Genomic DNA, 25,207 nt, shown 5'->3' with positions numbered 1-25,207 from the left:
CTCACACTCTTAGTACTGAAATTTTCGCGTATCGTTTGTGAATTTTTTATTTATTTATAAGTGTTATTATAATTTGTCCTCGAGATTGCTTGAGCTTTAGTAACCAAATGGAATTAAGTCTTTTAAAGGTTGAAGACCGATTTGATTTGATTGAAGAGTAAGATTAGTGTAAGTGATTTGGCTTGTAAACAATATTTGGTTAAAAGTATCATTATATTGATAGTCAAAGTCAATAAATAAAAAAATAATGAAATTTTTAATACGCCCAAAATTTTGTTGTAATTATAGCTAAGAAAATAATAATATACATTAATTATGATTAATTAAGTTAAAGGTTGCTTGTAAAAATATCCTAATTAACCTTTGCACATGTCTAGATAAGAAAAAATACTTCAAAAGGAATAATGGGGCTTATAAAGCTTAAAAACACATGACATTCACAGTTGTTTAACACTTGACGGCCCAGACCCGAACGAAACCAAATTTAATCTTCAAAAAGGATTCCCAATAAATTGTACACTTAAGAATTGACAGAGTATTTAATTCAATCAAAAATAAACATAACACCATGCGCATTCTTACATCCACGATTTCGTGAATTATCTTTAGTAAGACGGTATCTTTTCCTTAACCGGTTTAAGGAGTATTTACGAATCCTAATCTAGATTTAAAGTCGTGTCTTTGGACTAATAAAATGTTGTCTTTACGAGCGCGGGCGCAGCCGCGGGAACGCAGTTGTGACGCCGAATCTAGATGTCACGATAATTCAGGAATTATAATAATATTTATGTTACTTTAAGTTGAATATAAATCGTTATCAAAATGTTTCAAAATAGAGCTCTAAATATGACAACTTCTGATCGATCGTAACTTAAAATGAGACAATTCCCTTGAAAAAAAATATCTTGGATGAACAGAACTTTATGATACTTTTATATTTGTTGCAAAACGTTATCTGGTAAGAAAATACATATTCATTAATAAATAATACAAAATAAGTGCATTTGTATTTTATTAATTTATCAATTCATTCAAACATAATAAATTATGTTACTTATTGAATAGCCGATCCTGTTTCAATAAAACCCTCTATTAAGTTACTTCAAATCCAAGTTGAAGGTTAGCAATAAAAATACTGCAAAAACTAATAAGTTTAATGCCAGAGCATTACAACTCACATATTCAAATCTTACGTGAATGAACGCTGTTAATTGCCTTAAATAAATACAAGTGTGTATTTCACATCCGTGCTACTCCCTAAACAGCTGATAACAGATAAGCTGAACATACAAAGTTCATCACAGAGTGCCTTTGTTCCATTCTCACGAGAAAAGAAAGTCCAACCTAAAGAACCTACTCATTCCACCCACAGGTATGTTTTTTTAAAGATAAATTTTTACCTGCTCGGGTTTTGGGGTGCCCACAAAAGGTGCATTTGCCTAATGCCAAAAGTATTGACAGTAAAAATGTTTATGTTGCCGCCAGAGGGCTCTATTTATTCGGTAGATTCAAAATCGTTGTCAAATGAAGAATTTTCTTCGAATAATATTTGTGGACACTTATATTTTGGGCAGGGACTATCAGATTTCTGATGGATCGTTTTGCTCTGTATTTTTATATGACTTTATTGGCATATAGGTGCTACATATTGAATCTTTATTGAGCTAAAGGTAAAAAATTCATGGAATAATAATGTAAGTCAACTAAAAAAACGTTATTTTCTGATTCAAAAGTCTACGGGATTTTTTAAGTTTGCTTAAAATGTAAAATAAAACATGTGGTAAGACAACGAAACAAGGATTCTTATGCTTATGCCTAAAATAGTCAAGTTAGTCGACTGGTCATGGCTCTACTAATGTTAAAGTCAGTTTTGCAAAATTATCAATTGCCTCTACCATTTATTATCAACTAGCGACCCGCCCCTACTTCGCACAGGTACAACGTGTTATACTTAAATACCTTCCTCTTGAATCACTATGTCTGTTAAAAAAACCGCATCAAAATCCGTTGCGTAGTTTTCAAGATCAAAGCATACATAGGGTCAGACAGGACAGCTATTTTGTTTTAATACTATGTAGTGATACCAAATATTGTAATCTCCACCTTTATGGTAATAATTTAGGTGAAAATACTAAAGCCATCGACGTTAAAGTTAGAGCAAATCGGGATTACGCCGAGCACCGTTAAGGTCTTAAGTAGTCACTTATGTATGCGTATGCCAGACCAGTCCGCCGACCGATCCGGCGATCGCTCTGCAGATTAGCGATGACTGAACTTTGGATAGGAAAAAGTTGTTTGGCGTTATGTCAGCTCGGAATACTTTCGTTCAAGTCTGAAATTATTCATGACAGGGTTATGCGCTCAGTCTCACTTGAGTGTGATTTGCATTTGATACAATTTATTTTGATCTTGTTCTTTTAATTTCTATCGTATCAAGCGATTTAGATAACATATTATTTGTTAGCAAAGTTCTCCTTTACTCGAATATAGTGGGTCCACATGTTTAATTTCTCTTAGTTACTTAATTAAAATATAGTTTTACGGCAAAAGTGGGATACCTATACAGATAACTTAGTAAAATACGAATAACATCTTTAACACACCATTTACTTATTTTTATTAATTTTAATTGATACAGAATGACATTAATCAATAGGCACCTTGTGTTTATACACTACCGATGAAATATTTCATAAACTTGACCAGTTTCAACACAGCCTTTAATAAATACAGAAACAAAGAGCACGTTCGCAAAAAGACTGTACGTTTCATTTTCAATATCATAGTGGGCACTGGATATAATTAAAAAAACTTGGACAATCGCTCGCCTAGCCCGCAAAACCTGCGGCAGGTTTATCAATATTAATGCTGCCTAGTTATGGAGGTCCAATGTACTCCAGTGTAGGTACAGAATGCTACAACTTAATTAACCACCAAAAACACAGGTTTCAGTATATTAAGCACACTTTTTGAGCTTTTAAAAGCTGCTTCCATATTCATCATGTGAGATTCTAGGATGCAGTCGTAATTTATTACTTAAATGCTGGGACATTAATAGTATTATTTTCGATGGTAGTCAGTCTACAACACAATTTGAAACCTGCCTATTTTATTAAGTTCAAAATTGGGGAGTCCAAAATTGCTTTTTTTGGGACGTGTATAAGTGCCCTAGAATGGGCCTATGTACTGAATAAATTGTATGAATATTGAATTTGAATTGTTTCTTGGTTTTCGTTTTAAATAATTTCTGATATTGATATTAGGTCCTAGATATTCGTTAAAACCTTGTGGAATCATTGTGGAAAACCTTGGAGGAGGCCTTTGTCCAGCAGTGGACGTCATTCGGCTGAAACGAACAAACGATTCGTTAAAAAGCCCTTTCAGACTTAGTTTGATCTAACAAATCGCTATTCTTACTAATTATCGTGATGTACCATGGTCTAATTTCCTGTACAGTTAGACGTCTTTCACCTGTGCCTTGCCCCGGCAAAAACAATAGATACCTAGCTATAAGTTATTCAGATCTAAGATTCTGGTATTTCTTTAAAGGTGTATGTTACTATCTTACTTTACTTTACCTACTGTACCTTTTATAAAGTTTTGCTCTATTTTTTTATTTAAACATGGCTTGTATTCTAAATTGCGAATGGCCACAAATGGACATGGTCATCAGGACACTTGACAACAGGTGACCTGTTTCCTTGTTTGTCCACTTCTGCACACATATTTGCATTTATTTTATCTGTATCTATCTTTAAAATCTTTATTTGTAGAAATATTTGCGAGGCAGAAACATTTCTGAGACGATAATCCTCATAGTTGATTATTATGTACGCATATTTGTAGTAGTTCTTACTTCTTATGTGGTCTTCCATACAAAAGTAACTGAAGAGATTTTAATAAAACTTTCCGCCAATTATTATTAAGTATATTAAAATTATTATTAACATGGAAAGCATTGGAGGCCTATGTTCAGCAGTGGACGTCCTATGGATGAGATGATGATAATGATTGATTATTTATTAAGTTTAAAACGGACGATTTTTAACACAAACTTCCTAAGTTTCACACCACATTCTTCTACCATCTACAAGACTAGTGAATGAGATGATTGCAACAATTTTTTTTATTCATCTTGAATTCTTCATACATCAGTTAATTATGTTCTTAAAGTAATCTGTACTAGGGCGAGGACAAAAAGGTGCGCCCGCGTCGCGTACAAAAACTAGTTTCACAATGACAGTGATCCGAACGTTGCAATATTTTTTACCTTTAGAACCATTTGTTTATTGTAAATTATACTTTTCAGTAGCTCCGGTCGTATTTATTATTTTATAATCGTAGCAAAGTCGTTTATGGTGCACTTAATTAAAGCGATGCGATTTCTTTTAATCCCTGAATCACTTTGCTAGAGTTGGATGTGAGCAATATGTGTAAATTATGGTATTAGCAATAGTTTGTCATCACATTAAGTATTCTTTGATGGTTTATTTTACTTTAATCATTTACATGCCTGTATTGTCGAGTTCCAAGAGAAATGCTCCTTTGATTCTCTTTAATACAGTCTTTAACTTGAGGCAATTCAAAACTATAAAATATGAATCTGTGACTTGAATGTTAATTTCGATTTCCTGGTGATAATATAATAAACCTGATGCATCAAGCAGTTGATGAGACGATACATAATACTTATGTAAGCTTTATGAACAACGATTTTTCCTAAAGATTTCAGACGGTAATACGAACACCACTTGTTCACCGACTCAATCATCAAAGCTAACCAATCGATTGTACTACTTATAGTTATGAACTTTATAAAGTCAAAGTCAAAATTTCTTTATTTGTTTAGACTAATAAATAGTTCTTACAAATCGTCATTTTGCTCTTAAAGAGCCTCTACATGTCTCATAATCTTTTTACCCTACCAGCGCTTCGAGACCAACATTTGGCAAGTGCTGAGAAGAAGTGCCGCAACAAACTCAGTCACCACTGTCTGTCTGTCTGTCTGCCGATATAAATAGAAGAGACAGTTATTACTTGTACTATTGATCCTACCTAATGGAACCTACGTCTATGTCTACCAACTCAAATCCCAATCCATTCCAGGTGCGAGTGACAATGTGCGTGGGGTGAAGTCGCCGCGATGTTCCGCGTGGTGGTGCTGCTCCTGGTGGCGGCCGCGCCCGCCGCCGAGCACGTGCGCGAGTTCGCCGTGCGCGAGGGCGCCGCCGCCGGCACGCTGGTCGGCCACCTGGGCGACGAGCTGCCCGACGCCGCGCCTCCCTACACCATCGTGCCCGTGCCCGGCAGCGCCGTCAACGACGACCTCCGCATCGACCCACACACCGGGGAAATACGCACAAAGGTCAAACTTGACCGCGAAACACGCGACCACTACGCCCTCGTAGCCATCCCCGCCAGCGGCGACAACGTCCGCGTCGTCGTCAAAGTGCTCGACGAAAACGACAACGCACCCACCTTCCCTACGCCCGTCATGAACGTTGAGTTCTCAGAAAACACCCCCAGAGACGTTAAGAGGAAACTCAACCCCGCTAAAGATAGAGATCTAGGTCTGTACAACACACAGAGGTATAATATCGTGTCGGGCAACACGGACAACGCCTTCAGGCTGTCCTCTCACAGGGAACGCGACGGAGTCCTGTACCTGGACCTCCAGATTAACGGGTTCCTCGATAGGGAGACGACGGACCATTACGAGTTAGTGATAGAAGCGCTGGACGGAGGCAACCCGCCCTTGAGAGGGACGATGACTGTAAATATCACGATATTAGACGTTAACGACAACCCACCGGTTTTCGCGGAGAGCGCCTACTCGGCAATGATCCCCGAAAATGCAACAGTCGGAACGACGGTATTGAAGGTTTCGGCCACAGATGCCGATGCGGGCGAAAACGGCCAGATAGAGTACTCGATAAACAGACGTCAGAGCGACAAAGAGAACATGTTCAAGATAGACCCCGAGACGGGAGAGATCACAGTGAACAAGGTTCTCGATTTTGAGACGAAGGAGCTGCACGAGTTGGTCGTGGTGGCGAGAGACAAGGGCGCTCAGCCACTGGAGACCACAGCCTTCGTGTCCATCCGCGTGACCGACGTAAATGATAACCAACCCACCATAGACGTAATTTTCCTAAGTGACGATGCGACCCCGAAGATATCCGAGTCAGCTCAGCTGGACGAGTTCGTGGCTCGGATATCGGTTCACGACCCGGATTCCAAGACGGAGTATTCGAATGTGAACGTAACTTTGAGCGGTGGTGACGGACACTTCGATTTGCGGACGCACGACAACATAATCTACTTGGTGGTGGTAGCGTTGCCATTGGACAGGGAATCTCAGTCTTCGTACACGTTGAACGTAGTAGCGACGGACAAGGGTTCTCCTCCTTTGCACGCGTCTCGCGAGATCAGTCTTCGAGTGACGGATGTGAATGATAATGCTCCGGTGTTCGTAGAGAGTGAATATAGGGCGAGCGTGCCTGAGGCGGCGGCCCCGGGCACGCCTGTAGTTCAGGTGTCAGCGACGGACGCTGACGAGGGTGAAAATTCCGAGATTCGGTATTCTTTGCTGCCGACTCCGCAGTCGGATTGGTTCGCGATCGACGAGCGTTCGGGGTTAGTGACGACGCGCGCGCGAGTGGATTGTGAGACGAACCCGATGCCGGTGCTGACGGTGGTGGCGCGCGACCGCGGCAGCCCGCCGCTGTCGTCCACGGCCACGCTGCTGGTCACCGTGCTGGACGTCAACGACAACGAGCCCATCTTCGACCAGTCCTTCTACAACGTCACCGTGCCCGAGAGCGAGGCCGTCGGCAACTGCATTCTAAAGGTAAGCATCTATTTCACTACATAGTTATACACTAGGTTCAGAGTTAGGCACGCTACATTCTTAGCCATCAATGTAATTTATTCCCCTCATGTAATCTATTGTATTTCCACACGTTCGCGCAAAGATTCAAAAACCAGTCCTGACTATTGAAGGCTAATCAAGTTCGTTTCGGAATTCGTGTACGATTACGATGCACGCTTTACAATAACCAGCAAATTATGATTACTTACCTACTGGCATACTTTAGACGACGTTTCCCACGACTGGCTGCCACTGCGTTCCCTCGCGAATGGCGTTATTAACACCTAAATGTGTGTAATTTGATAAAACGTTTCCTGTCACGCCAAAATAGTCGCAAATCATTTCACAAAAGCGTTATTGGCGGTGAAATTGGGCGCGTGACTTCTGGTAATTCGCGCTATTTGATCGAACGCGCCGGCGCCCAACGCGCGGAAATGTCAGCTGACTGGCACAACAACACATTGTAACACTGATAATTCTATCCTATTACTCGCTATTGCAACTGTGTTGGCACGAATCAGTGAAAGAGTTTCTAAGTGGGCGCATAAAAACGTCGAACCTCGCCGATAACGGTGCTCCCGCGCCGCAGAAAATTAATCGGGCACCTTGTTACTGCGATGAAAAACCTAGGCCGTAACGTAAATATTCCCGGCTCTATCAAACGTAAGTAACGACCCGCCTCTGGAATGATCATGTTGCGCCAATTGCAAAAAGGGAGCCCGCCCCATAAATAGCGAGCAGTGACAATGTTTAATACATGCCGCGTTAGTACGGATAAATGCGTTCCGTCTCGCCCGCCGACCGAAGTGTTGTCTCCCATAAAATACGTAAAGATAATTTTATTTAATCACGTCAAAACAAGCGTAATATCGCGAAAACTCGGCACAGCAATTAGTTACGCGGACAGATCAATTCCGCTTATCTCCGCGCTCGCGGCCTCTTGACGAATTTGTTAAAAAAAGCCCAATTTTCATTAACTGTTATCGCGCGGATCCGGCGCGGGATCGTAAGTTACGCGAGTTAATTTCTTTTAATATATTCCAGCGGTATTGAGGTATAGTTATAAGTTGAGGGCATAAATCTATCGGGTGGAGTGATGCGAGTTTGGGCGTGTGGTGAGGCACATCGCAAATTGGGATCTAAATTGAAAATTAAACAGTGTTCGGGGAGCGTCGCGCCGGCGGCGCAGCCAACGTGCGCCTATTTCAAAATGAGCGCGGCTGATACATAATACATCGAGGCGGAATTAAATGATTTAAGCCTTATCAGAGAGCTTTTTTATCTCTTAAACGCAGCTAAAGAGCTGTTAGTGAGATCTGAACGTATAAATCACTAACGAAGTAGGTTACCTCCGATTGATAGACAATCATTCATAACTGATTTAAGTAGGTGCCCCCTTCGATTGGCCAATTAAAACTTTAGAGTATTCCATAAATAAAACGGTGTGTGCAGTTGTATTAAAACAACAATTTGTAGTCTGGAGATCCGAAGCGATATAGATACGGATCAATCAGTCAATAAAGAGATTCATATCGTTGTTATAGCATCGGTTTGATAAGTGCGGCGGGCTGCGCGGAATGCCTGGTAGAAATCTTTGCGTCGGTGTAACAATTCAATCGTATAGTTTTCGTTGGAATGATTGTGTCACGACTGCACGACCCTGCCACAGGGCGGGGAGAACGGCAACGCGGGCGAAATGTCAAACATGGCATGTACAGTTAGGAAACATTTTAGCTATACATTTGAGTATGGATAGAGTTTATCACTTGATACTGGAGGAACGATTGCATAGCGACTATAAATGATTAAACAGTAAGAAATCGAAACTTCTCTCAAATGTAAGATGACTGAAAAATGTTTCTTACCAAACTAACCTCGTTTTCCTTTGAAACTTACACTGTGGATTCATTATCACCTTTTTTATTATTCCGATTAAAAAACTCTACTCCTAACCAAGCGATGCTTGCACATAAAAGTCAGAATTGTAAAAAGGTGAAAAAAAAAGAATACATCAAATTTTGCACAATCGGTTCCTCTTTGTACAGAATGAACTGCCTGATTTCTCTGGGCTGTGTTACAGCCAGCGATTGGCTGCAAACGCCACAGATCCCAGATAATGGTACTCATACGCCATATTTACACCTTATATGCCACGGGATTCTTTGCGAAATCGAAATCTAACCCTGAGTTATTTCACTTTCACGGAAAGGTGTTTCTAAATTACTGGGCTGTGAAGCGATTTGTCGGGATTATGATTTTTCTGGGTAAAAGTGAAACGGAAATGGGTTTTATTAGTACCTAATGTTGGTGGTATGTGTCTAATATGTAGCTTTGTATTAATGGGACTATGGACATAGTTGATACTGATAGCATGCAAATATTTTGAGTGAATGACATGAGCCAGTCGATTGACGTACTTTTTATGAGTTATCAAGAGCTAGACTCTAGACTAGACTCTTTAAAGATTGAAACATTCTATGTCTTTTGTTAGCAAATTCAGTTGACTTACTACTTATTGAATTTAAAGCAACTAAAAATCTAATATTATAATATTATTATGTATTTAATGTAGGTCCGGACCTTTTCAAGGCGAGACTGAATAGGCACTTACAGACTGCATCCCACTTAACATCAGGTGCGATTGTGGTCAAATACCTGCCTTGTTATGTATAAAAAAAAGGTAATTAACTGTTGCAAGCTTTAGTTTAATTGTTTCCAAAGTTAAAATGTAATTATCGAAGTTAAATAATTGTTTTCTTAAAAGTTTCGCTATGATTTTAATTGATCCCTTAACTTTAACTACTCTATCGCAAAATTGAAATAGACATTTATAGTTATAGCAAAATTATCTTAGTACAATGTATAGTTTAGGATATAATTAAGGTGACAGTTGAGATAAGTTATTGAAATTATAATAAATACTTATTTAGCAATGCAGTAGGCTTTTGTAACATTATTGCGATAAAAGTTCTCAACTAATCAAGTAACGTGATCGATTTGTCTTAGGCTTGAATGGGTCACAAATAAAACTGCATTAGCACATTTTGCATTCTACTTTAGGCTTTAAGCTAGACTCACTTTATAGGCGACTTAATAGGGTTTATAGCTGATTTTGCCGAATTAATGGATGCTGGAAATACGTAAATTGCGGCTTTTGAATTTGTAGAATAAGAGCTGTCCGTGTGGGTAGTCGACTACTGATTGATTGCGTCATGAGTCAGCTTTGAATTGATTTTAATAATGAATTGATTGGATTATAATTAATTGCTCGTACAGATGTATTTGTATCTAAAAAAACCTTATGTTTAATTTTGATCTTTGATTAGAAGTGTCTCATGCAAGTTAGACACATAAATGCAAATTCAATTTATTGTTCCCTGCTTGTGTGTGAGCTATCAAATCGAGCCTGATCAGATGCCTACAGCTACAAAATAATCAAAATAGGGTCTCTACCCTATTTGGCAAAACAATTAATGTAACCAACACTCCTTAAACATATCATTGCATCATTGAAAGATATAGTGCCTGTTAAAGAATAAGTAATCAAAACCATATTATGTCACTTTTTAGCGAAATACCTAATCATTTAGAGCTTTGAAGACCTTTTCGCATCATTTACGACGTCAATAAAGCTCAATATCGGATAACAGCCTCATTATTGCTAACCAAATTACAGTTTTGAATTAGTGCAGTGATTGGACCGATTCGCTTCCGCCGTGTAGGTTTCACGGCTTTATCATCGATATCCATTGCGTAATCTACCTTATTGTCTTGGGATTAAGTTTGTATTGGGTTGTCGACGATGACATGTGATTGTAGGTCAATAAGACGTCGAGTAGGTGTTTGTCATTATGTGCATACAATGGTTGAGCCTGAGGCTGTGATTATTACTATTAGTTGCTTGTTTGGCATCGTAAATACGGAGTTTAGTTGTTACTTTTTGCTTTATGTTTAACCTAGAATCTGATTCAGAGTTTATGTTAAAGACCTCTTTATAACATTACAGATAGATTACTCTTTATTGTATAGGATTACTAAACTGTCAATCATAGAAAAAGCTTGTCACCGAAGATGGAAAGCTGATTTTATGTTAGATATTTTATGGTAGAGTCTCAAAGCGAATCTTCATAATAATAAAAAATAATTAATAGAATCATTTATAAACAGCTCGCTTCCACCTTCGGCCTGATCATCACTTACCATCAGGTGAGATACAGGCCAAGAGCTTCCTCGTTGTGGATAAAAAAAACAGCGCCAAACAAAATACAGTTAACTTTAGTATTTTTATTAAACCAAGTCAATCAAGAAATATAGACACAGTGCATACAAATAGACAAAAACACATCCAAGTTGGCATCTTATATCCCATCCAAACTGGTTGCAATTAAAAAAGCGAGCTGTCATAAAAAAAACAGATAATCTACTCGCCGTTTCTAATATGCCCATGCGCATAATCCGGGCCCGCGTTACCGCTTGTTCGGTAGCGGGACTCGCGACCATCTTCATAACCTGATAAGATACCGCCATCTTGGATTCCGCGCGTTGCCATGGTTACGGCTTCATCGCGTGCGTAGGCGCATCAAATTTTCGTTTTAGCGCTAAAACATAATGACAATACATAAATAGTAATTGAAGCTGAAGTAGATATATGAAGGCTATTTGTAATAATTTGTGTGGTTTTAGTCATGTGTGTGGTAACGTCAGTGTGATTAATGTAAAGCATGTTAATTGCCCTATAAAATTATATTGTATATTATATTAGAAGCTTTGCTAGATATTGCTCAATATCCGATAATCTTAACACGTGATATCAGACACCGGGTATCGTTATACTAAACTTATCCGGCCACTGTCCAATAAATTGGACCAGGAAAACTTAAATAGTGGCTAAATACTTGAGGACAAGTTCTCTTATAGGTGGCAGTCACGCGATTCTAATGATGTAACGCGGTGGATTTATTGGCCAGTATGTGCGCGAATCCGACCGCTTTGCATGGCGAAAAAATTATCACCATGGCCATAGTTTTATTTTAAAAAAAGTAGACTTGTTGGCGGGAAAATGAAGCGTCACGTTAGACAGTTCTGTTTTGTTTCCAAAATTAGTTTGTAGTCAAATATTAATGTAAATTATTAGTACCATTATTTAAATTTAATATTGTGTTAACTTGAAATATGATGACCGTCAAGTAAATAACTTGACACTGGCTAAATGTGCAAACCGCACGTAACGTATTGAAAAAAAAAAACTTTGGCAGGTTGATATTTTAAAATAAGGTCCGCAAGGGCGCGCTTTGAGTACCGATTACGGATAAGGGCAAATAGGTAGTGTTTAAAAGCACTGGTTTTTGTAAATAAATAGCAGTATCGCCAACTTTATAATTCATTACAAACAACTCAATTAAAGTGCAATTTATTCATTAATTATTGACAGTCGCAGTAAATGCCTCGCATATTTCTTACATCAACTTTTTATTCAAAATATTATTTAATTACAACTATGTTACGAGTTTAGAAACTGTTTTCGTAGTATTCGGGTACATTTATGTAATTGCACGTTAATTATGCGTTCATGTTGCGTTTCAATTTCGTTTTCAATTATTTTCTCTTTCAAGATCACTATTAAGTAATGCTTAAGAAAAACGCAACACGCATGTCTATCTCGCATATTAATGCCATATTGTCCGTATAAAGCAAATAACTCATTAATTAACTTTTACCGCTTTTTCTATGTGGTACTGCGTTTGTTTATTCTTCTTTAGATGTTCACAAGTGTGTAATGTGACGAGAATTTTAAGTAGACGATTGTTTTTAAAACATATCAGCTGTTTTTCTGCAAATTCTACATTCTTCTGTCAGATCCTGTAGGAAACTCAAGTACTAGAAATCATTCAGTATGATTAGATATGTAATAATGAGAAGATATAACTTATGTCCTTTAACGAATTAGCATACTGGCCACAAAAGTTGAAAATACTAACTTATAAGTAAGTTTATGTGAAGTTATGTTATTTTATATAAACAAAAATGAGTATTGATTGGAAGTTGAACTATAAAGTAGGTCATTGCGTGTGGCCGTTAAATACACTCGCGAGCAAAAGTATGGAATCACTTACATGAAGTTGTTTCCACGCGATCTTGTGTACTAACCAATTTGTTAGTAACAAAAAAAGTAGCACCATTTTAAAGATTAAACTTTTAACTTTAAATTGATACCAAATTCATTTAAATCACACCAGTATTTAAAAAGATATCCCGGCTGATGTGAAGAAGTAACGAAAAAGACATGTATCAACTGTTTGATACGTCGCGAGTTGCGGCCTATTTACCCCCCATAAAAGCAAGTGTTTTCGGATTTTTGCTTTCACACGTTGATCCATACACATCTCCGCTTCTTTTGACACTTTACCTGGGATTCTACACCTTCAGAAGCAGCACAAATCGTTGCAATATTGCAAGAAGGGCTCAGCCAGTGGGCTGTCGCACGTCAGCTTCACATAAGCCAGTCCTGGGTTTCGAAAGTTTGAAGACGCTTTCGGGATACCGGTGGCTTTATCCTGAGACCAAGTTCTGAACATTGCCGGTGCACATCGCAGAGGGAAAACCGTTTTTTCATGTCAACTTCTCTACGAAATCGTCATTTGACTGGTATCGACGTCCAGCAAGAGCTCAGAAATGTTCGTAGAATAGCTGTTAGCGAGTGGACAGTTCGTCTAAGATATGAGCAATAAAATTTGACTCCAAAAAGGCCTGCCACAGGCTGGAAACTGACGGCAGGTCACCGACAAGCACGCTTTCAATTAGCTCGCACTCGGAAGGCGAGTAATGGAGGCGAGTTTTGTTTTCCGATAAATGCAGACTGTTTTTGCAGTGCAGGAGTCGAAGAGGTCGGGTCTATAGACGGCCTGGGGAGCGATTTGTGCAGTGCTGGTTCGCTAAAACATTGGCTTATGGGGGTGGCTTGCTCGACTTCCCATCGTGATGTGTAGGAGCAAATTGAAAGCGTGCTTATCGGTGACCTGCCGTCAGTTTCAAGCCTGTGGCAGGCCTTTTTGGAGTCAAATTCTATTGTTTATATCTTAGACGAACTGTCCACTTGCTAACAGCTATCCTACGAACATTTCTGAGCTCTTGCTGGACGTCGATACCAGTCAAATGACGATTTCGTAGAGAAGTTGACATGAAAAAACGGTTTTCCCTCTGCGATGTGCACCGGCAATGTTCAGAACTTGGTCTCAGGATAAAGCCACCGGTATCCCGAAAGCGTCTTCAAACTTTCGAAACCCAGGACTGGCTTGTGTGGAGCTGACGTGCGACAGCCCGCTGGCTGAGCCCTTCTTGCAATAGTGCAACGATTTGTGCTGCTTCTGATGGTGTAGAATCCCAGGTAAAGTGTCAAAAGAAGCGGAGATGTGTATGGATCAACGTGTGAAAGCAAAAATCCGAAAACACTTGCTTTTATGGGGGGTAAATAGGCCGCAACTCGCGACGTATCAAACAGTTGATACATGTCTTTTTCGTTACTTTTTCACATCAGCCGGGATATCTTTTTAAATACTGGTGTGATTTAAATGAATTTGGTATCAATTTAAAGTTAAAAGTTTAATCTTTAAAATGGTGCTACTTTTTTTGTTACTAACAAATTGGTTAGTACACAAGATCGCGTGGAAACAACTTCATGTAAGTGATTCCATACTTTTGCTCGCAAGTGTATTTTTATTAACAAGTTAAATATGGCGGCTAAGATTTTATTGGGCGTTTATGGTAGAGAATTAAATTAAAATACATTTTTATCTATGGCGCAGAGGAAGTCCAGCGGTGCAATTATACTTCTTTCGCGAAAGTCGACATTAAAGTGAATGTTATTTTTATGATTATTTATTATGGCTATATAAATTTGTCATAATAAGTAGAGAGTTGTTAATTTTGATAGTTGTCAACAGTTAAAATTGTAATATAATTTTTTTTTCAATAGGCATTAAGTTTTTTTTAAACGAGACTAGTATGGTCCCTGAATGTTGTAATTAAACCCAACCCAAGGGAAGCTTGATTCTATTCTTGAGTTTGAATCAAGTTTCAACACTCCTTTCATCAAAACCTTAAACTTAAAGTTTTTTTAAATTATGAATTACCCATCATTATTGTATCTTTATAAGTCAGAAATGACTAGCTGAAATAACTTTCTCATTCCCACCCGTTATGAAGTTATTAAATCGTAGCTGCAACTTTTTCGTTTCCCGCCAAAATTCCATCTCCGTAGACAATTCGCATAACTTTTTTTTTCACCTTATCGATGAGAGCAATCGAACTCATTGTTTCAAATCGAGTCTGACGGAGGCTACATAGATACTGGCAGCTATTTACAGATGTTTATCTCTGCGAGCGAATTTAAACTTTATCCTCGTAGTTATAAAGAGTATTAATTGTAAAGGAACTAGATGCAACTTTTTTATCGGCCGAGTCACAATAATTAAGAGAATCTATGAATATTCGATTGTGTATTAAGCCTGCTAAAGGGACATGCTGTATTATGCGTGGTATGCGCCTCTATTTTTGTATGCAGTTGCCAAATAAAAGGTATTTTTTGTGATTAAACTACGATCATTAAAAAAGGTTCGTTGCAGACGATAGCCTCTTTCATAATTCATATTTTCTTTAAAGAACGTGACTGTTTTAATTCCTGCATTTATCTTGTGATGTTATTTATGTTATTAAAAAGTAACATACATTTACAGAAGACCTATTAGCAAAGAACTAAAATATTGCCCACCTGTTTGGTGGACAGACAATTTTCAGAAGGTATCTGGTAGAGACTGGACCGTTCTTTGTAGGACTTTACGTCGCATAGAGACTGAAATTTGATTTTGATTAATATTTCACGGTTTTTCAACACTATTTTTATCTAAATATAGTTGAATTATTTAAATACAACTATTATTATAACACTATGTTATACTGTGTCGCATCCAATTAAGCTTGCCACACCGCCTGTGTGTGCAAAAAGCTCGACAATTATTATATGTTTGCATACTTCGGGCGTGCGTGTGCGTCGAGTAAAAAGTTGCTAATTTGAATTTCAAAATCTTGCAATGGACCGATCGGAGACATGTTTAAGGCTACCTGCACACGAACGGCTTGTCCTATCATTGTAACTATTTAGTTGAGCTGAGAAGCCCTGAGTTTTTTTAACAAAATAAAAATTTACAAATCGAGTTTCAACTTTAGTCTCGTAGTTCAAGTATGTACTTTAATACTAAGTACTTACAATAATAAATAAAAGTAAATAATAAATGAAATACTAAAGTTTTTGACAAGTAACTAAACTTGAAACTGAAATAAATTGTGAGCCTGTCATTTAAAGTAGGGATATTTCTGATTTTTTAAACCTTAGTTTTCTAAAAGAGAGTTAAACATAGCTTTTGATAAAAGAAATATCATATGACGTGCTTCATTATTTTTTAATCGAAAAGAAACGACCACATCGATTGTTTACCACACTGTAAAAATGTGCATGTCATTTTGTATTATCATAGAGCCACATTAAACTGCTAGTATCATTATATCCTTTGTTCAGCAGTGCACGTTTTTCGGCTGAAACGAACGAACGAACAAACGATCATTATATCATAAGACAACCGCCCGTGTGCGTCGGGCCTTACGTTTAAAGAAGGCGCGTGTTCAAGCGACGCACTGCGCGGATAGGGCTGCGCTAGTATATGACGCTTGCAGCTTAATTGCTTTGTGTTTTATGCATTACGAAAGGTAATCGAGCTTGTTCCGAGCCCCGTACATATTGATGATGTCGCCCTAAACGCTGTGAGGTTGTCAAATCGCAATTTTAACAGAAGACATCATAGACCTATCTCCAGAGTAAATTATGTAACCATGGCAAAAGCATTTTGACAATAAAAAAGGTGAATGCAGGGGAAAAACGTATTGGCTATTGAAAAAAAAAAAACAGCAATGTGACATTTTAATAGGCATTTTCTTGTAGAACTATGAAGAATTTACTGTTCAATGAGTATTGTAACGTACTTTTACTACTTCTCTTGCTTCCTGTCATTTTAGTTACAGTTCAAATTGATGCATTGCAAGTTCATTAATAACTAAAAGCATTGTAAGCCCATTCACCTTTAGGCGTCATGGCCTTCCCCACCGTGGGCCACGGCATATGCTGAGTGGAGTCCCATTGCGATGGGCATCGCTGTTGCGACAGGGTAGCACTGCTCAGTACGGCTAGCACGAAAAACTTTCGAGTTCGAATCGTTTGCGTATTCGAATCGCCATCAAAAGATTTAGTACGAAAACTACAACAGCGCCTTTGTGAACGTGTCGTAAAGTGAACTTAGTATGAGAAATGGTTGCACGAAACTTATTTTGAGAATCAAAATATGCAACCATTTCTCATACTTCTCTGTCCTTAACTAAGTGATGTTCGTCGTAATAAATGTTTCTTTCTTCCTTTCTTTCTAATTGCTGCATCTTATTGTCTACTAGCCAGCCCTTGTCAGAGGCGGGTAATACAGCAAAAAGATTACCCGATACATTCCCACAGTTGATTCGTGTTTTTGCTCTCAGGGCTGTGAGACTCGCTAGCTTACTAGTTAGTAAACTTAACTCACTTTTCTAGGAATGCCGCCATGAGACGATTAATACAAATTCTTGAGGATGTTGACGTAATGTCTTAATTACTTTGATTAACTTGACCAGTTGGTTCGCCAATTTTAGGCTTAAGAGGTCAAACTCTAATTACGGTATTTGATTTATACTCGTATGTGAGTGATTTCCTCGATGATAAATTAATAGTTTATGAAAAAACAGTAATGTTCTGAATCTAATTCTGAAACTTCATGAGAACAGAACCAAAAACTTTGAAGATTCGAGAGAGAGTAGATTAAGGCCTTGTCCAGGAGGGCGAATTCGCCGCGAATGTCTCGAATTCGAACACGAGCGTATGTATGACGCGATTTACGCGCGAATTTTCAACTCGCGCATGTCTTGAGGACGCAATGTATTGGCTGCTAGTATCTCGCCAACGTGCGTATGATTCTACGCGCGTAGGATTCGCGGCGAATACGCCCTCCTGGACAAAACCTAAAGTAGAGTCGTTTGAAAAAGGAAATGGTTCCAAAGTCCCTTCAAAGTTGCATAGTCCACTCAACATATTATTATTTTTTACTTATTTCGTTGCAAAATAGCTCTTGATACAACTACATAAGATTCCACAATATTAAACTAGATGAGCCGTCGCAGGTATTCACATGTCACCATAAAGTCCTTATTTGAACGTGTAATGTTAAAAGTAAAACTTCACATCAAGTTAGGTAATTAGCCTCAGACTAGCTCGTGGCGGGAAAGCCGCCATCTTGAAAAAGTCGTTCCGTTTCACGTTAACTGTCCTCGGTCCGCGCATTTTCAATTAATTTGAGAAACTTTCTCCCGCTAAAGCTGTGCTTAGAGATAGATTGCAAATGTCTATCACGATTTAACTTTAATTTCTATAGAAACTTTAATGTTAATGCACTCTATTATGCTATTAGTTTAGTTTAGTGAAAGAGTTTACCCTAATTTTGTTCAGTTTAAAAATCAAGGAATCATTGTCACTCACACATTGAAAGGTACTCGTAGGTATGTTTCCTTAAGTATAGTTTACAAAGACGTTTTCTGTGCTGTTCTGGGCTTAGTACTTTATACCTACATAATATTTATTTTTGTAATAGGGATAACCATCCAATTCCCTTTACAAATGCTCACTTTGTGCACACTCAGTTGTCCCTAATGGGTTTCGAACCAAAACTACAACAGATGGCCGTTTAATTTATGTTGCTCAGTTTTTATTAAGATTTCAATCAAGCTCGATATCTCCATTAAAAACGAGTCCCAAAACCAGTTAAATATGACAGTATTTAATGAAGAGTTTACTTCACTTTCAAATTTTTATTTGCATTCGGCTGACATATTGAAATTTTATTGAGATAGAGATCTTACATCGCGATAAGTAGACGCTCGTGAAAAGTGGGTTAATTTTATTGTTTCGGTTTATTGACGTATTTTCACATTTTATATTTCAACTTTGGGCAGAACCGATGGGAAAAAATAGTGAAATTCATGACCGTTTAAGAAAAACTTGTCTTTTATCCAATTTGATATCTGTTAAGATATAAATAACTATCTGGTTGTCTGATACAATGCCTCTGCTTTTGTGAGTTCATAACGTCAATTCTGTCAACTATTCTATTAGTTATCTCTTTCTAAAATAGGAAAAGTTACTGGGTGTAATTGGAACGTGCAATAAAGTATGAGTAGTATTTGTATCATATTGTGACCAAAGTTTATAGAAAGAAAGTTAAATACTTTATTTGTAAGTACACAAAAACATATAATTACAAGTAGACTAAGAGCTAGTGAACGCCAGACCTACGTTATTTTATAAAGGCTGAAAGTTTGGTAGCGCATGCTCCCAACATAGCTAAGAACCATGGCCAAACATGAAGTTTGGGTCATGGTGGCTTTGGCAGACAGACGGTACTAAAGGTGTGTAAAATACCAACTTAATTACGTCAAAGTATAAAGGCTGATTTTTTTATATTTCCTTCAAAATGTTATTAGTAATGACGTCATCAATTGACAGACACCTACCATGGTGGCAGCCCTTAGCCAGACACCTTAAAGTTCATGAAAATGTAGTCCTACTTACGTCATACTATAAAAGCTGATATTTACATAAAATACTTGAACTATCATTTGATGAAGTTTCCTCATCAGCCAGACACTTCTGATGGTTCCTTCGCCTTGCCAGACAGCTTTTAGGGTGGCTGAAAGTGCGAACGCGAGGCACTATAATTATTGTTTTTTGTACTTTTTCTTATGTTACTCAAGTATTTGAGTCTGTAAATCATCATCTCATGTTGATGAGCTGATGATGGAAGGTAAGTACAACTCCGTAAGGCTTAGGTAATCCCTAATTTTAAAGTGATCACCTCTGAAAGTTGCCTAGATTAAAGTTCTTAGCAACATTATCATTACCTATGTTAATGCTAATGTTGCTAAGAACTTTACTCTAGGCGTTTAGCAACTATTTTGAAGATAAAATTTATGGCACCACATTTTCCGCGTATATAAATTCTAGTGAGGATTTGGGGGTCCTAATTCAATATAGAATTGTTATAGTATTATTTGATACTATAAATTTGATTATACTATGCATAGTAATAGATATATCGTGATGGTTTCGCTGGAAGGATACTCTGCAGCGCAACCACTTTCAATAACAAAATACGGCGAAACCTGTGACATATTTTTTTTTTAAATAGGACTAGAATTTTATAGACATTTCAAAGATTTATTTTAGAAACACACTAGACTATTTAAATCAAAAGTAGTTCCGCCGGGGAGCATGACGTGAATTATCCTACAACTCCTAAGCGTTAAGGAGTTGTACCTTCCATCAACATAGGATGATGACTAGCTGAACACCCAAATAACTTTAGAAACTATACTTATTATATATTATACCGGTTAAGGAATTGTCCTCCAACTCCTAAGACTTAAGGAGTTGTACTTACCTTCCATCATCAGCTCATCAACATGAGATGATGATTTACACTCAAATACTTGAATAACTTAAGAAAAAGTACAAAAAACAATATTTATAGTGCCTCGCGTTCGCACTTTCAGCCACCCTAAAAGCTGTCTGGCAAGGCGAAGGAACCATCAGAAGTGTCTGGCTGATGAGGGAACTTCATCAAATGATAGTTTAAATATTTTATGTAAATATCAGCTTTTATAGTATGACGTAAGTAGGACTACATTTTCATGAACTTTAAGGTGTCTGGCTAAGGTCTGCCACCATGGTAGGTGTCTGTCAATGACTGACGTCATTTCTAATAACATTTTGAAGGAAATATCAAAAAATCTGCCTTTATACTTTGACGTAATTAAGTTGGTATTTTACACACCTTTAGTACCGTCTGTCTGCCAAAGCCACCATGACCCAAACTTCATGTTTGGCCATGGTTCTTAGCTATGTTGGGAGCATGCGCTGACAAACTTTCAGCCTTTATAAAATAACGTAGGTCTGGCGTTCAGTAGCTCTTAGTCTAAAGGGCATTATCTTGCCTTCCACATAACGTAGGTTCATAATATTATGATTCGGTTATCCTTTAGATCGCTTCGTAATGTCAGTGCATTTGCACAGAAGCTTACAAGTATGATTTCGTGAGTATTGGAATATAACATTTATTGTCCTATATCAGTTTTGAGGCAAAATGGCAATATCATTCGCAACTCGATATTTACTCGATATTTAGCAAATGCCAACTATGAATAAATTACAATCGATAAAAAGTGCTCATTGCATTCGAATAGTACTGAATTAATTCTGCATTGTTGTTTGATCTTGATTATAATTATCCATAAAGTTCGTGAATAACTTATCTGAAATTGTTATAGTCACATTACTGTTATTTATTTACTGCTTAAGTTATTTTCATGGTTTGTGAATGGTATAGCATTATGCAGCGATATTATTACTTTATAAAACCTTTAAGTATACTTACGATAGCCAACTGACTGTCAGACAAAAGAAAGAAATACCTACTAGCTAGAAAAATAATTGGGAAAAGTATCCTTTAAGTATCTAGGTTTCTTTTATATCCCCTTGAAAAAGAGGCTGACAATAGTGTCTGAGTTTCTTGCGCTGCTTCTTAGCACTGGCCCATTTATTGTCCTGAAGCAGTGGTAGGGTTAATACTGGGACGTGTAAAAGTGCTTTTTTAAAGCCTACTTACAGAAATAAATGAGTTTTACTGAGTTTTAGTTTTTACCTAAGGGGTGAAATGACCTCTAACGTAGATGAAGTCGCAGGATCACATAAGTCTACGGATTCTATGGTCTATAGTGCATAAATTATATATTTAAATAAATACAATTCTGTGTTTATTGAACCAGCACTTCAGCTCTCGATTTCATCCGACTATTTCGAAATTATCACACGTCTATTGCTTATTAGACTCGTGAATCGATGCAATCTCTACATCGATCTCTCGCATTGTGACGCATATCGATTATGCATTGTGAACGAACGAGTTCTCGATTTGCAACCATCGGGCTCTCCTCAATGTACAGTCGCGAACAAGTATAACAGGTTGAAGTGTACAATTGAATGGTAAGGGATTCTGGATATTGTTCGATACTGTACATTGAACATGAATATGTCTATTTTGCTCTTCATATTGTATGTTTGCTGGTTGAAGATAAAAGATACAATTATGTTCAGAGAGCTTTTCTGAGCTTGATACCATATAATTGAAGGCATTTAAAATAAAGTATAACCGGACTGAAAACAAAACAAATACTTTAAAATCTTAGATTTTCTGTTTCAATACAAATTGCGATGAAAGCACAACCGATCAATTTCTGACAAGTATCCTATCAATGACGACAACTTTAATTCCAACTATTATTATAATAACAGAGAAAAAACTACAGTCATGTATCCTTTTTGAATTTAACACTGATTAAATAAAACGAATACGAGTGCGTATCAGGTACGGCTGTCAACCGCATTGCAAAATCGCTTCTACGGCAAAGCCCGACCTCACCATATTAAAGCTTGGTCTATAAAAATATCGCTAGCATAACCCTGCTAAAGGATAGTCCACTTTAAATCAAAAGGATACGTCACGTTTCACTTTGATGCGGTTTAATGAATTGCGATGCACTAAAGCGGGGCGAGTAACCACCCAATCATATTACTGGAGATAGCGTTAATTTAAGTTAAGAACGTGCTTAATTCACCAGCGGATTTCGATGCGTTTACGAGCGGCTGAAACGAATACGCAAATTATTTTAATGCATTAAAACTCTGGCGATTATAAGATCCGTTATTAACTAAAGATGGCTCCGATAGGGTTGCCATGTCGCCAAATAACCGGACAGACTAGCAGTTTTGCCGGACATTTGGGTAAACGCTCTATATTATTGAAAATTTTGTGTGTCAGTATTATTAGGTTTTGAAATCAATCTTTTTTGATTATAACTACAAACTTTTCTCGGCATTCGCTCATCTGTGTAAAGAGCCTAACAAAAGCCGGACAAGCCGGATACTGTTTAGGTCGGACACGCAATCAAAAAGCCTAACTATGTCCGGCTTTATCCGGACGTCTGGCAACCCTGGCTCCGAGACGGAATGGTTTCGACGGACATTAAAATCGGACGGGTTACGGCGCTGTGTCGCGCGGGGCGGAAGACGAAGCTACTTTTTGATTGCTAATTTTGGGCATTCATTTATTTAATATGCATTCCTAAGTTATATCGACCAATCAGTATGCGTTTAAACTTAAAAGCATGATGAGAAGAAACCACATGAGTAAATAAATATAAATGGGAGCTTTATTTAACCTAAAAGTTCAAAGCTTTCCTTGAATTTCTATTTTATTTACTTAGTGTGAATCTGTCAAATATGACATTGATTGAAGGGATATAAATTGATGTGGATGTTTTATTAATGGTATAAAATAATAATAAAAAGCATAGTTTGTGTTTTCCCTACTCTACCAATAATAAATAAATAAAAAAGCCTTTTATTTCTTACTATACACAAAATTAACAATAAAACTAATAAACATGCTAATAAAACTAATAAACATGCTAATAATTAACATACTAATAATTAGAAGTTACTTTATTATTGAGCAAAAAAAGAAGTAAGAACCCCCCGTTAGTTGGAGGTGAAGGCCTCCTCTAGAGAATGCCAAGTGTCCCTGTCGCCTGCCAATAATAATACATATTTACATAAATTATGCGTAAATCTTAATTAAAGATATTATTACCAATATCCTGCTTCGTTATTAAAAATGTTACCTCTCGCCGATCGCATCACTATGCCATCATGACGTCACAAGCGAGTCGCTTAGCAGTAAGTAATCGAGTAATGGAGGCGTCCCGCGTCGAGCGGATAATCGATTCCTCCAACATCGATTATACAACTTGATGACAAGTGAGATGGACAATATGGGTGTTCGGAAGTACGAAAGGCAGGCACTGGCAGGACGGAAAAATAATATGGCTGTCCGAAAAAAAAATAGGGTTTGAATAACGAATTTTAAAACTCATTATATTTTGAAAAACAAAAGAGCACATATTATTGACTTTAAATTAGTAGGTTACGTAATAAATGTCACCATGTATAAGAAAGATGATAATATGTTTAATCTATACAATACTTCTATACTAAGATTATAAATGCGAAAGTAACTCTGTCTGTCTGTCTGTCTTGCTTTCACGCCTAAACCACAAAACCGATCTTGATGAAATTTGGAATAGAGATAGTTTGAGTCCCGGGAAAGGACATAGGATAGTTTTTATCCCGTTTTTTGAAACAGGGACGCGCGCGATAAAGTTTTTCTATGATATAAAATTCCACGCGGGCGAAGCCGCGGGCGGAAAGCTAGTATGAATATAAAGGTCGATTTAAAGCGCTTAATTTTAATAGTATGTAGAGCATTATGACAGAATTAAGAGTTTAATAGAATCTTTATAAACATAAATCCCACTTAAACACTGGGATAATTTGTTAAAAAATATAATTAATAGATCAAAAACATAACTTATCTCTATGTAATCCAACTAATATATCACTATTAAGCTCTAAATCATGTACGTACTGATGTCCAGCGCTAGATCTCGGCGCGGTCTGATGAGATGTGGTGATACGAGATCGATACGGTGCCGATACGCAAACGATACGCAGCCGATACGGCGCGCTGCGTAAATATTGCGGGATATTGGCTATGGATGTCGTCAATTTATCACAGAAATGAATGGTCGCTGAGGGGGTTTACTATACTCTTACATGATGATGTTGTGTGATGGCATTGGATTTTATGAAACTTTCGACTTTAGATAGAAATACACTAAACTGTAACTTAACTGTAAAATACACAAAAAAAAAACATGATGCAAATAATCGAACGCCCTATATGCCCCACGTTATAGAGACTCGTTTTATCTCCTTGAACAATTTGAACATACTCTTTCTCTAATCTGTGGTTTTACAACGCAAATAAATAATTTTTGAATTTTGGTTTGGAATGTTTCAAAAATTTTTTTTTCTCTGACGGATATTTTTGGCCAGTTCCAGCCAGCTTCTAGAAGTATCTGTGGTTTTACAACGCAATTATTGTTTGAATTTGGTTTTAGAACGTTTCAAAATTTTCTTTTTCTATGACGGACGTTTTTGACCAGTCCCAGCCAGCTTCTACAAGTTCAACGATCTGTTTCCCAACTATTGGATATCGTGGCCGATAGCAAACTTCCGTCCATTCATTTATGTCCAAC

General features: G+C 37.5%; 1 protein-coding gene across 1 annotated transcript in view; it reads left to right on the top strand.

The window, feature by feature from the left end:
• Window positions 1-5,319: 5,319 nt before the first annotated feature.
• LOC135072693 (protein dachsous) overlaps window positions 5,320-25,207 on the top strand; it is a 368,595-nt gene continuing 348,707 nt past the window's right edge. The window contains exon 1 of the mRNA XM_063966701.1: window positions 5,320-6,850. Within this exon, the coding sequence (XP_063822771.1) occupies window positions 5,495-6,850 (1,356 nt within the window). The 5' untranslated portion in view covers window positions 5,320-5,494. The remainder of the gene's footprint in view (window positions 6,851-25,207) is intronic.

Source organism: Ostrinia nubilalis, chromosome 6 (genome assembly GCF_963855985.1).
Source record: "Ostrinia nubilalis chromosome 6, ilOstNubi1.1, whole genome shotgun sequence".
Taxonomy (NCBI): Eukaryota; Metazoa; Arthropoda; class Insecta; order Lepidoptera; family Crambidae; genus Ostrinia; species Ostrinia nubilalis.
Note: the sequence above shows the minus strand (reverse complement) of the source record. Positions and strands in the feature narration are given on the sequence as shown.